General features: G+C 49.3%; 1 protein-coding gene across 1 annotated transcript in view; it reads right to left on the bottom strand.

The window, feature by feature from the left end:
- The window catches only part of nbas (NBAS subunit of NRZ tethering complex), a 141,001-nt gene that overhangs the window by 95,014 nt on the left and 32,440 nt on the right, over window positions 1–13,547 (bottom strand). The window contains 10 exon segments of the mRNA XM_079753356.1: window positions 651–805; window positions 984–1,061; window positions 1,648–1,750; window positions 1,976–2,098; window positions 4,497–4,559; window positions 6,966–7,099; window positions 7,932–8,105; window positions 8,959–9,144; window positions 13,240–13,278; window positions 13,280–13,393. Coding sequence (XP_079609482.1) covers window positions 651–805; window positions 984–1,061; window positions 1,648–1,750; window positions 1,976–2,098; window positions 4,497–4,559; window positions 6,966–7,099; window positions 7,932–8,105; window positions 8,959–9,144; window positions 13,240–13,278; window positions 13,280–13,393 — 1,169 coding nt within the window.

Genomic DNA, 13,547 nt, shown 5'->3' with positions numbered 1-13,547 from the left:
TGTGTTGTGGTTGCACAGGGTTTCCCTTGTATTTGTTGCTATATTGGTATATTTGTCCGTGTTACACCTCACTAGATTACTGGTCAAGGACAACACAATCAGGGCACACGGTGTGTGTGTTTGTGTGTGTGTTTGAGTGTGTGAGATAGAAATCGGTGTCTGTAGGTCAGTTATTTTGATCGGGAGGACACCAAGATAAACAGGGTCTATTTGTAATTAATTTCCAGAGCAGCATGTGGTAAAGGTTAGAGTGTCTGTCTGAGGAGCGAGGACGGGTGGTGCTGGAGGTGGGCTCCCCACCGGTTGACTATAAATGCGTGATGACCCAATTACTGGCCCACATACGCAGCGGGAGCAGACGGGACGGGGAGACAACTCGCCGTCACCCCTGGGTGTCTGGCACCATTAACGCGTAAACCCCACAACAACACCCCCGACCTAGACAGGCCAACAAATGGAGGAACACAATCACCTTCATCACGGGCAGCCGTGCTAATGTGCGCACACACACACGCACAAAACACACTAGAACGTATACGTGCACGCACACAAACACATTTGCGCAGATACGTGCACACACACACACACACACACACACACACACACACACACACACACCCCTCCTCGTGGGCCACACTCCTTGGGCTCACCTTGCCAGGCCCATGCAGGAGTCGGTCAGAGTGGTGGAGGAGTTGAAATACTCGCGGGCGGCTGCCAGCACTAGCTCTACGCTCTGGTCATAAGCCACCCTCAGCGCGTGACCTTTCCCCCGGAAGGACACGCTCACCGGCACGTCCTGGCTGACCTGAGAGAAGCAAATGCCCCCCAAACCACCCGGACAACAAGAAAATGAAAAAAAAACAGGTAATTGCAGGTGGAACAGGCGACATTGGGCGATGAACCGCGAGAGTCACAGGGAGAGCGAGAGAGCGGCCCCCGTGTTGAACTGATGGAGGCCGCCCTGAGGGGGTGGGTGCAGGTACCTGGGAGCAGTGCATTAGCTGGCCCGCCAGGCGCAGGTTCTCCACGCGGCTCGAGCACAGCAGGGACTCCACGAAGACCTGGGACGTGCACGCACACACACACACACACACACACACACACACACACACACACACACATATACAAAGACACGTGCACACACACACACACACACACACACACACACACAAAGACACACACAAAGACACGCGCACACACACACACACACACACACACACACACACACACACACAAACAAACAGGGAATTGGAGAGTGGGGGAAGCTGAGGTTACCAATTTGTTCGTTCGGAGGAGAGCGAAATGTTGAATTAGAAAAAGTTCTAACATTGTTTGGGTTCAAGTTCAGCAGAGCCGGATTGGATAGAGACCCCCGCAGGGACTAAAGCTCTCTCGGGAGAGGAGTGGGGGGGGGGGGGGGGGGAATTGCTTACAGGACTGAAGTGTGTTAAGTAGCCCTGAGCTAGGGCTTAATTTCAAACAACACAGGAGAAACACCAAACAGCCAACACATTCTCAGAAGACCTCTGAAGTACAACTTGTTGGGGGATGGAGCGCTATAACTTATGCTAACCTTTGCTAACCGTTTGCGAGTATATGAAGAATAATTAAGGCGTGTTTGCGAAATGGGTGTGTTTCCTTGGTTACCTGATGGCAGGTCTCTGGAGTCACACAGGTGTAGACACTCTGCTGGATGTCTAGCAGGTCTTGCAGAACTCCCCTCCACACCGTCTCACTGACCGGGGGGTTTCTGGGTAACGCACGCACACACACACAGACAAACACACTCGGTTCATCTACACATGCTTCTGCTGACGCGAACATAAACAGAAGTAAAAACGATGGAAAGGTCCTTCTGCTTGTAGGCAAAATTACCAATCTTAGTCATGCATACTGTAGAAGGCTACACACTATCCCGGCCTTCATAGTCATGCGATGTTATTCTAGGGAGCTCCAGAGGGAGGGGAGTGCGTACTTGCGACCGGTGTGCCGGCAGAGTTTGACCATCAGCTGGTGGGCCTCCTCCAGGCTGCTCTCGCTATTCCTCACGTAGGAGATGGGCTTCTGGAGGCCATGCTTCTCCAGCACCTCGGACACACTGGGGACCGGAAGAGACGCAAGTAGTTACACACACGCACGCACGTGCACGGATGCACGCCCACACAAATGCCCACGCACGCCCACACACACAGACGCACACACGCGTATGAAAACGGTTACACACACCCACAAACACAAGAAACTAACTCGAGAATCCTTTAATCAACACCCCTTGGTCAAAAACATTCTACTGGCCAACTGGCCTTACATGTATTTAAATGAAAAAAACGGAGAACGGACAGACAGACGCCTCTGGAGCGGTGGAAGAGACGGATGGGAGCCGCATAGAAGGTTAGCCGGTGAGGGGAAATCAAAGGGAGCAAATAAGAGGCAAAAGGCTATGCGGTAGCGCTTTAGCTGTTCGTTATTCTGCCGGTGGAGGAGTCATTTGCGAGTGGCGGTGCAAATGAGGCAGTGTGGAGCGCGACTCGAGAGCAGCAAGACAAACGGCATGCTGGGAGCAAACGGCATGTGGATGTGCGTCTGTGTGCGTGCGTGCGTGCGTGCGTGTGTGTGTGTGTAAGAGAGGCAATCCTTGGTTGTTATGGCTTATGCATTCTTTGTTCCCAGGCATGTGTGATTGTGTGTGTGTGAGTGTGTGCGTGCATGTGTGTACATAACCATGTTGTGTTTGGATGCCTGAGACCCAAAAGGGTCATGCAGTTACAGGTGTTCACTCCTTGCTGCACCTCATTACCATGTAAATAGGCGCCTGTTTGTGTATGCATTTGTGGGTATGGCTTGGTGTGTGTGTAGGAGGTGTGCGTGTACATTTCTATGTACTCGCACACGCACTTAGAGAAAGTACAACAGACCACAGTATTTACGACTGTGCGTGTGTGTGTGTGTGGGCGTGTGTGTGTGTGTCCATAATGGGCACATATTGATGTGCCAGAGAGCATCTGCGACTGCATCTGAAAGGCACGTTTGAATCATCTATCTGCACATAAGGGTGTGTGTGTGTGTGTGTGTGTGTGTGTGTGTGGATATGCCTCAACATAAAATAGAGTGAGGGGGGGGACAGAAGTCTGTAGCCGTCCCTGGGGTCTGACTCATATGTTTGTGTGTAGATATGTGGTGTGTTTGTGTGTATGTGTATTTGGTTGTTTGTAAATAAAGGCTCACGTAGAGTAAAAAAAATATTATATTTTTCCTTCTGCTGCTTCCTCTCTCCTGCATGGATTTCCTCTCTGTTCCCCCCCCCCCCCCCCCTACACCCACCGGCCCCCTCTTTCTGCTCAAGCCCCTGCCCCCCCTCCTCATCACTTCACTGTCTCAGTAAGCTCACCCTAAGGGGAGGAAAGGAGGGAAGGGGAAGTGGATGTGTGTGTGTGTGTGTGTGTGTGTGTGTGTGTGTGTGTGCGGTGAAGAAAGAGCGAGAGGGGAAAAGAGAAAGAGGTTCTAACCTGTCAGAGCCTAAGGCCATCTGATTACCATGGGACCCATAGAAACCCCTTTGATATAAGGGTGTGTGTGAGTGTGTGTGAGTGTGTCTCCAGGGTATAGGAGTAAATGTGTGAATCTGCATATGTGCTTGAGTGTATGTGTGTGTCTGTGCGTGTCTGAGTGTGTGAATGTGTGCATTGATATCCATGTGCGCCCACATCGGTGTGTGCGTCAGTGTAAGTGTGTGTCTGTCTCTGGGTGTGCACATGTAGTTGTGTGTGCATGTGTGTGCACGTGGGCATATATTTGTGCATGCGTGTCTTTGTGTCTGTGTATGTGTGTGTGCGCATGTATGTGTATGTGTGTGTATGTGTATACTGTATATGTGCATGTTCCTTTGTGTATATGTGTGTGTGTGTGTGTGTGTGTCGTTCCCGGGGATACACATGCTTCCCGGCTGCTCCTCCCGGGTGCATCCCGTCAGCCGGGGTGGGGGCGGGAGCGGCGCCGGCTGGCTGCTTAATAAGTCATGCTACAAAGCTAACACTTCCCCATTGAAGCGGGCCCTGCTTGCTAAAGCGATAAGCAGCGCCACTCAGCACTGTGAATGGCGGTCCGCCGGTGGCGAGGGGAGGAGAAGGGGACGGACTGAACCTGGGGGGGGGGGGAGGAAGGAGGAGCAGGGAGATAGGCAGAGGCCAGAGAGATGCTGCAGAGCACCGAGGAGGAGAGGAGGAGCAGCCCGAGGAGGTAGGACAATAGTGGCCGAACATACTTTGCTACAGATATGGCTCTGGCCAGGGGAGATGAGGCGGGCGGGCGAGGGGGGGGGGGGGGGCGGGGGTGTGTGTGTGTCTTTGTGTGTGTGTGTGCGCGTGTGTGTGTGTGTGTGTGTGTGTGTGTGTGTGTGTGTGTGTGTGTGTGTGTGTGTGTGTGTGTGTGTGTGTGTGTGTGTGTGTGTGTGTGTGTGTGTGTGTGTGTGTGTGTGTGTGTGTGCGTGTTTTCTTTACCTGAGGTGCTTTTCGAGTCGGTCCACCAGGTCGTGCAGTGAGGCTGTGATGTCCGTCTCTGGCCTATAGCATGGTAAACAACACACATACACACAAACATACACACACCCAAACGCACCCAGAAAACATAGAAATACAGTGCAGTATATTTATATATTTACACATACTAAAGAAGCAAATATCACATCCATTTGTTTAAACATAGGATAAAGTCTGTGTTTATCTGTGTGCGTGGGCATATGTGTGTGTGTACAGTGTGATTCAGAATGCGCACTGAGGGTCTACCCAGTCCCATAGCTAAAAATAACAGCCCATGGTTCTGTGCCTTGTGGCAGAGTATTCTAGGTCAGTCTGGGCCTCCACTCAGTGGAGAACTGACCCTGATCAAAACACACACACACACAAACACACACACACACACACACAAAGACACACACACACTTTTCATCCTCACACCATTGCTCTGAGTAGGGCTCATTCCACCTCCCTTTCTAAATCTATTTAAAAACCATCTTCTCCCAGTTAGTCTCTCACTCTCTCCCCTCCCTCTGTCTCTCTCTCCCTCTCCTCAGTGTATCTCTCTCACTCCTTCTCTCACACACACAACCCCCCCCACTCCCCTCCACACCCTTCCATTTATTCCTCTGCCCAGTTCCCCCGGTCTCCACTATCTAAGGGTGGCTGCACATTACATTCCTCTGTGCGGCTTTAGACCTAATTAAGCCATCTCGCACAAACTGCGAGAATTGGGTTGAAACACCCAAGCCCTGGTTTCTCTGTGGCCGTTCACATTCATATTATGCCAGGCGCCATTCGCTGGGGGCTTAATAATCCAAATAAATCAATCCAATGCCAAAATAATAGGTCGACTGTGCCGTTCTCTGCATCGATAATCCAAAACCCTCTTTTTGCAGGGAGTGAGTTTCAGAAGGAGAATAGGAATAGAAAAAAGGCGTTAGATGAGTGAAAGCCAGGTTTTGGGGTTTTCTTCATTTGACAGCATTTTTTCACTAAACATTTGTCTTTTGTAGCTCCCGACTAATGGCTGGTCACAGCCTTTTACATTTGAAAAAGTGTTAAAGGCAAGCATTAAAGCCATTCAAACTATTGTTGAAACCTTTAAATCCTCTTCACCCCTTGCAATTGATATCTCATGGCGGTATCAAACCATGCTGAGTCACGGCCAACTCATTTGAGGGCTGACTGGTGACAACCTGAAAATGTTTTTTTTGTAAATGGGATGAATTGTTTGCTTCAAGCCGTGCTCTGACCACATCGATTCCCTCACAGACCCTCTCTCTCTCTCCCTCTCTTTGGGGGTAAAATTCCATCGGTCACATTGACCGAAACACTGCATGCCCAGAATCTTCCACTGTGGCTGGCAATCGCTCTCTGCAACTCCCTGCATTTATTACCTGAAGGCTCACTTTGCTTTTGACACAGCACTCCCCCACAACAACCTCTACTACCTCTACCACTACAACTCCCTTGTTGAAGTAAAAAAAGTGTTCCAAATAGGCAAACTTAAATCTGATCTCTACATTTAGAGTGAGACTGAGTCTGAGAATGAGAGAGAGAGTGAGTGAGTAAGAGAGAGAGATTTGCAGCCGAACATATATTCTTTTGGAAACCGCTCTCTTGAAAATTGTGGCAGTTGGGGACTTAAGTACCCTTGAACTGTGAAAGTGTTGCTGTCCATCTTGTTATGTTCTTTTCTCTATCTTTCTCTGCGCTTTTCTGTGGTCAAGATGTGAAGAAGGGAAAGACCCTAACAGCAGAGAGAGAGAGAGCGAGTGTGAGAGAGAGAGAGAGAGAGAGAGAGAGAGCGAGCGATAGAGTTCACTGAGCACTGGGGTACGGAAAGAACTCCATGTCAACTGATCGCTCCCAGGAGAAGGGGTGAGTGTTAATCAGAGAGCGAGAGAGAGAAAGAGGCACAGCGAAAGAGTGATCGAGAGAGAGAGGGAGAGAGAGAAAGAGATAAAAAACAGTAATTAGGGTACAGGTAGAAACAGAGAGAAGGTGGAAAGGACCTTATTTTCCAAAACCCATATTGGAATAAATGGGAAGGTTTGGGCAGAATTTCTTCAAAAATTACTAATGCTGGATTAAAGTTCACCATCAGGAGAGTCAGCTAAAGTTTAACACTAATATATGTATCATGTTTATGTCACATGCCAAGTAAATCCTTATAATCTGTGATAATAATTGTGTACGGGCCAAGTTTGATCAATAATCAATAACAAAACAATCTCAGTTTGTGTATCACAAATATGAATATGTTCATTCTCGATTGCACTCTTTTGATTGTTTGTTTGTGTGTGTGTGTGTGTGTGTGTGTGTGTGTGTGTGTGTGTGTGTGTGTGTGTGTGTGTGTGTGTGTGTGTGTGTGTGTGTGTGTGTGTGTGTGTGTGTGTGTGTGTGTGTGTGTGTGTGTGTGTGTGTGTGTGTGTGTGTGTGCGTGCTGACCCGTAGCCCCTCTGAGGCAGGCACTCGAGGATGTCGTAACAGAGGCTGAGCTGGTTATCTCGCTCGCAGCCGTAGATGCACTCCAACGCCACCGACATCAGCTGGTCGGGGTCACTGATGAGCTTCTGTTGACACTGGGAGAGGAGAGAGGGGAGTGGGGAGGGAGGAGAGGGGAGAGGGGAGGGGAAAGGGGGGAGAGGGGCAGAGGGGAGAAAGGGCAGAGAGAAAGGATGGGAGAAGGGAGGGTAGAGGGTAGAGGAGAGATGGCAGAGGAGACAGGAGAAAAGAGGAGAGAGGGGAGAGGAAATAGGGGAGAGGAGAGAGGGGAGAAGAGTGAGAGGAGAGGAAAGAGGGCAGAGGAGAAAGGGGAGAGGGGAGTGAGGAGAGCGGAGAGAGAAGGGTAGAGGAGAGAGTAGAAGATAGAGGATGAACAAAATGTGAGAGAAGAGAAGTGAGGAGGAGGTTATGAGGAGAGCAGAGAGGATAGGAGAGGGGAGAGGGTCATGAAGTGTCCACATTAGGATACTTAAGAAAACCAACCCACTGAGGGAGAGAGTGTGCGTGTATGCCTGTACCATCAATATATGGTACTTGTTCTGCAACTGCAAGACCCGTCCTTGATGGCGCCCCCATAGGGTCATAAATAAGACATTTATAGAGCAGGAATACAGCCCTGCCCCTGACATCAGCACAAACCAATGATAAAGGTTGGTGTGTGTATGTATGTGTGTAGTTATGTGTGTGTAAGTGTATCTCACCCTCTGTGTCATTGTGTGTCTCTCTTTTTGTCATTGTGTGTCTTTCTCTGTGTCAGTGTGTGCATGTGTACGGGTTTCTGTCTCTGTGTCTATTTGTGTAAGTGTACTTATGCGTGCGTGCGTGCGTGCGTATGCGTACGCATTCGTGCGTGCGTGCATTGTATGCGTGTGCGCATTGTATGCGTGTGTCTGCGTCATTGGCCCTCACGTCGGGTTTGGACTGCTGGAACATGACGAGGGCTAAGGTGAGGTCCTGCTGAGACAGGCCGACCAGGTACTCCCGCAGCAGGGCCTGGGCTGCCCCGGCCGTTCGGCCCTCGCAGCGGTGCAGGAAGGGCACCATCCACTGGAAGGCGTCCTTCACGTAGCGCTCGGCGCTGGACTGCAGGTCGCCCATACGGGGGGGGGAGATGGAAGGGAGGGATTAATTTCGAGGATGGTAGCAGAAAAGCCAGAGCGTGCTTTAGAGGGCAAGAAAACAAATACAGCAACATGAACACAGATTATTTTATGTACATACACACAACCGACTCGGGAACGGCTGTAAGAATGGGGATGTTTGATATGATAAAAGGTACAGATAATCATAATCATAATCATAAAGGCCGTCCCATCTGTTAGTCCCTCAAAGCAAGCACTTATCCAATATTGAACATGTATAATATGCATTATATATGTCAGGGCGCGGCAGAGTAGCAAGTAAATGCTCGTGTAGTCTAGCCATTTGCGTGCCTGTCTGGCCCCTTGTATGCCTGCCTCTCTGCCTGTCTGTACTTTTTATCTGTGCTGCAATACCCTGCCAGCAAAGCTCCTATCTGGCGCGAGCGGGCATTGATTAGGCCTGGTTTAGAAGAAAGTTCATGTTGTGTATTTCTGTACTCCAATGGGACTTCTGGCGTCGTATCTGTGTAACACTGTAACACACAGTGCCTCTCCTCACCCCTCCTCTCTCTGCTGAAGGACGACCTTGATCTGTACACAGATTCATGTTATTCTTCCCTTTTTTGCTGCATTAAGCTGCTCTATTTACTATATTCAGACACATTTCCTCAATTTGAATAAGACACAGGAAACACAAAATAACAGAATCTTCCAAAAGTACATTGTGTGTAAATGTGCATAATAAAATGTGTAATCACAAAACATTCAATCAAAAGAATCCTAACCAAAGATAAAACATAATTGAAAGGCAGGATGATGCTGGTGGCCATGGCGACCGCCGCAGCCTCTCTTACATTTTTCATAAGGAGGCGGAGCTTGTGGATGGAGCTGAGCTGCTGAAGGTCACGCAGTGTCAGGCTCAGCTCGCAGGACGTCTCGTAGACCAGCGTCTCCATGGTAACCAGGTCATCGCACAGCGACTCCAGCCCCGGGATCTCCCGCTCCTTGCCCAGACGCACCAGTGACAGGGCGCAGTCCACCTGGCCAAAAACAACGCAAGAGCCAGAGGAGGAATGAAAACAAAATACACATCATTTATCATGTTCAAGGATTAGGAAGCACACTCTAGTTGGATACATTTTACACCATTGGTGAGGCTTGTCATATTATATCCCATTACTTATATCACCATGTGTATGTTTTCAAAACTAGTGGGTATAAAAGATAAGCACACAGAATCATAGTGCTTAATTTATTTTTAATTAAGTTAAAAAATTCTCCTTGAAAACGGTCCTTTTTGCTGAAGCTCGTGTGGCTGTCGTTCGCACCCTGACCCAGCGTCTCTCGATGCTCATTCCTCACACTAACATCTTGGCCCCCTGGCCCTGTACTGGCATCAACATTTAAACAATCCACATGATGTATGCTGAGAACCATGCAGAGCCCATTGCACCGACAGCGAGGTCTTGAAGTGGAAACTCCTCAGACTAACACCTGATGAGCACTGTGTTAGGTTGATAAATAACATTTGTTTTATATTCCCTTTTAGAAAATTCCCTATTTGTTGTAGCTTGTCCACACACAGCATGTGTCGCTGAAAACGGATGGGTTTAGTTGCCTTTTTCTTCAATCATCATCCTATAATGAGAACGCGACGGCCAATCATGTCCTCACATCTAAGTGGATATTAATAATGAAGATCATTTCTGATTTTTGAAAGAGAAAAAAAAAAGAAGCATTGCCAATAATTGTTATTGTTGTCGGTGGGACTCCATTTTCATCCCCCTGCCAAAATGACTTGTTTTTCTCCGGTGTATAATTTGACATTATACAGACTCCCCTCTCCAATGACAAATGAGTAATAAATGATATCAAGCTTTGGAAATAAATCGACACGGATGAGTTGTGGCCCAACATCCTTTGTGGAACGAGTCCTTTGGCTGTGCGGCTAAAAATGAAACCCAATTTATGTTTATCCTAACCAAGGAACACACAACACGGTCCCATCAAGACTAATATCCGCCCGAGGCAGACTCCGCTCATGCTGCGAGTCCGAGGATCCGGATGTCTGCGGACGCGGTCGATGAGATTCCACCCAGAGGAGCGATTGATCGATACCTGACCACCTGACCACCTATATACTGTACGGGCGATACGGCCCACCGATTGATCTCCAGCAAGGATAGAGAGACCTGGGTCACCGATCGATAGCAGAAGCCGTGTGCCCCCCAGTCATGATTGTTTTCACTCCTACTTTAGCGGATAAAAAGCCCTTAGGCACGTTCGCGGGGCCCGTCACTGAGCAGGCATAAGCATGCAGGCACGCACATCAACGCTCACATACACACGGCTGCACAGTCCCACGCTAGGTGGAGTGGAAAAGAGCCACAGCCTGAATTGAAACCAAAGAGAGGTAGGGAAACTTTTACGCTTTCACCTCTCCTCACATATCTTCCCGCTCTCTCTTTCCACCTTTTATTGTTATTTTTATGTAGGGCTAGATTTTCACGACTCTTGGGACTATCCCGACGTAAAAAACTTCACACCTTTTGATTACGCCATTGACTTCAACACACACGCTCATCTGCACGGACATGGACAAACCAACACACACACACACACACACACACACACACACACACACACACACACACACACACACACACACACACACACACACACACACACACACACACACACACACACACACTTTCTTCTTGCCAATATGCTGTCCGATATTGGATTTTTCCAATGTGAGCCTTTGGTACTTCAACATTGCCTTCCTCATCCCCTTGGTTCTCATTTCGTTCACTCTCTTTCCTGCCTTCACCTTCCTTTTCTTCTTCTTATTCACAGGAGTCGGCAGCACTCTGCCTGTCGTCTCTTCCTCTCCACTCGTCTCCATTTCTGTCGTCCAATGAATGCCTTTTTTTGTGCTAAAAAACTCCTATGGGTTCGACTCTTCCCCATTGCTCTCCTTTTCCACTTGTCGTTTACTTTCCATGACTTCCATTGCTTCACGTATAGCCATCTCAGCGCCTCCCAGCTCAACCCATCTTCCGTTCCCTCATTAACTTTCCCCCGCAAATAATTTGTTTTCAGAATAATGATTTCTTCTTGCCTGAGTTTAGCTGCCAATCTTCCCATTAGTCTCCCCCCAACACCCCTTTGTTCAACAGCCTTGCCCGGTCCAGCACAGTCTAAAGGGGTCCTATGGGGTCTCCCCTTTTAATCAAAGCCCATTTTCCTCCATTGAAACACTCTCACAAGCATAAACACTGCAAACCATGGGCCGGGAGTAAGGGTACCAGAGAGACCGAAAGAAAGAAAGAGATAAAGAAAGACAGACGGAACGAAAGCAAGAGACAGAGACAAACAAAGACAAGATACAGACAGGCAGAAAAAATAGACAAAGGGAGAAAGACAGAGAGGCAGAGTGTCGTGTGTGTTTAGGTGCATGCTTGCATGCCTGCGTGCATATGTGAGTCTGTGCATAAATTAAAAGATAGCGAGAGCGAGGCAGGAATGCGTGAGAAACAGCCTGATAGCGATGGTTAACAATGGCCCCACGAGGCTTCTATAGTAGTGTTTGAGTGAGGGAAGGGAGATGAGGCCCAATTAGAGTGGGGATGGAGAGAGAGAGAGAGAGAGAGAGAGAGAGAGAGAGAGAGAGAGAGAGAGAGAGAGAGAGAGAGAGAGAGAGAGAGGAGAGAGAGAGAGAGAGAGAGAGAGAGAGAGAGAGAGAGAGAGAGAGAGAGAGAGAATGCGAGAGAGAGGGAGAATGCGAGAGAGAGAGAGAGAAAACACTGCTTTCGTTCCCCGAGGATGAATAAAGACTCAGTTTTACTCTCAACCTCTCACTCGCCTCCCCCCCCCCCATTCCATCTCTCAGTCCATCCATCTTTCTTCCCCTCTCTCATGGATGATGAAAGGAACCATTCCCCCGTTGTCCTGAGAAAAAATAAAAAAGATGACCGATGGACCACTAAATCTTTCCCACTCGGCCCCAATGAAGGCCTTCGATGAAGTGGAGGCAGAGGGGATGGATATCCATGCAATACATTCAGTATTTACACAGAGAGAGAGGAAGAGAGAGAGAGAGAGAGAGAGAGGGAGAGAGGAAGAGATAGAGAGAGAGAGAGAGAGAGAGAAAGATAGAGAGAGAGAGAGAGAGAGAGAGAGAGAGGGAGAGAGATAGAGAGAGAGAGAGAGAGAGAGAGAGAGAGAGAGAGAGAGAGAGAGACCGAGACCAAGGGAGACCGAGACCAAGAGAGACACAGACAGACAGACAGACAGACAGACAGACAGACAGACAGACAGACAGACAGACAGACAGACAGACAGACAGACAGGCAGACAGAGAGAGACAAACAATAGCCTTGATCTACAAGAGAGGAGGGAACCAAAGCTGTGATGGCACGTGTGTGTGGAGGCTGGCTGGGTGGGTGGAGAGAGGTGGGCTGTCCCGGCAGATGCAGCCCACTGCTCCACTAAACAACTGATTCTTTATAGCTCTGCCACAGTGAATAGCGGTCCACCGGGCGCGTGTGACAGACGCCCTGGCCGCTCTTCATTACCGGCCCATACGGCCGCTATGGTAATGACCTCCACGTGCAGGGAGGATCAAAGTGGCCCCAGACTGAGGGGGGGGGGGGGGGGGGGGGGGGAGGGGGTGGGGCGTTCCAATTGCTTCATCTCACTCTTTGACTGTGGGGTGAAACCTCACTGTAGCCGAATGCTAGCGTTTTGTTTCCTATAGAGGGATTGTTTGATTCCTGAGACGCCAGCTCAATAGTTCACGTCTCAACGAAGGTCAATGCCCCAAAAAGGAGGACCAGTTGCCGCAGCTGAATTGTTAAGTTAAATTCCTAAACTGTAGGGGACTGAAGCTGTAGGGGGTTCGTTTCTTAAGGTTAATCCCCCACAGTGGCGACCTTCATTCTCCAATTCCCCAATAATGGTGACATTGTGCACAGCTCTATTGAATCCCCTCAATGTTACATTTTGAGACACTGATTACATTTCACGTCGGTTAATTAACCAAAAATGGTGACCGTGAATCTGCAATTCGACCAAAATGGCAGGACATCTACAAAAGGCCGAGACCCTCTCCTGCCACTATAACCCGACCCTACCTGTCTGGAGCAGGAGTCGATGTCCTGGGCCCGGCTCAGGCAGGCAGTCAGTCAGCATGGGGATGGAGGGCGTGGCCGAGCGGAGCCTCAGCAGCTCGGGGGCCTCCTCGTACAGGAAGCTGTCGTCGTCACACAGGTTCAGGTCCAGCACGGCTCTGCAGAGACAGACAAACGGATGGATTGAGGGAGGAGACGATATGTACGGGGGTTTTTTGGAGGGGATTAATGACAAGTTAACCAGGGACCATGAGAGTAGGTGCATTTAAGCGGGGGTTAATGAAAAGGGGGTACAAGGGAGAGTGGGGGGG

This window comes from Pollachius pollachius (assembly GCF_949987615.1).
Source record: "Pollachius pollachius genome assembly, chromosome: 16".
In the NCBI taxonomy this organism is placed as follows: Eukaryota; Metazoa; Chordata; class Actinopteri; order Gadiformes; family Gadidae; genus Pollachius; species Pollachius pollachius.
This window is presented reverse-complemented; position numbering and strand designations above follow the sequence as displayed.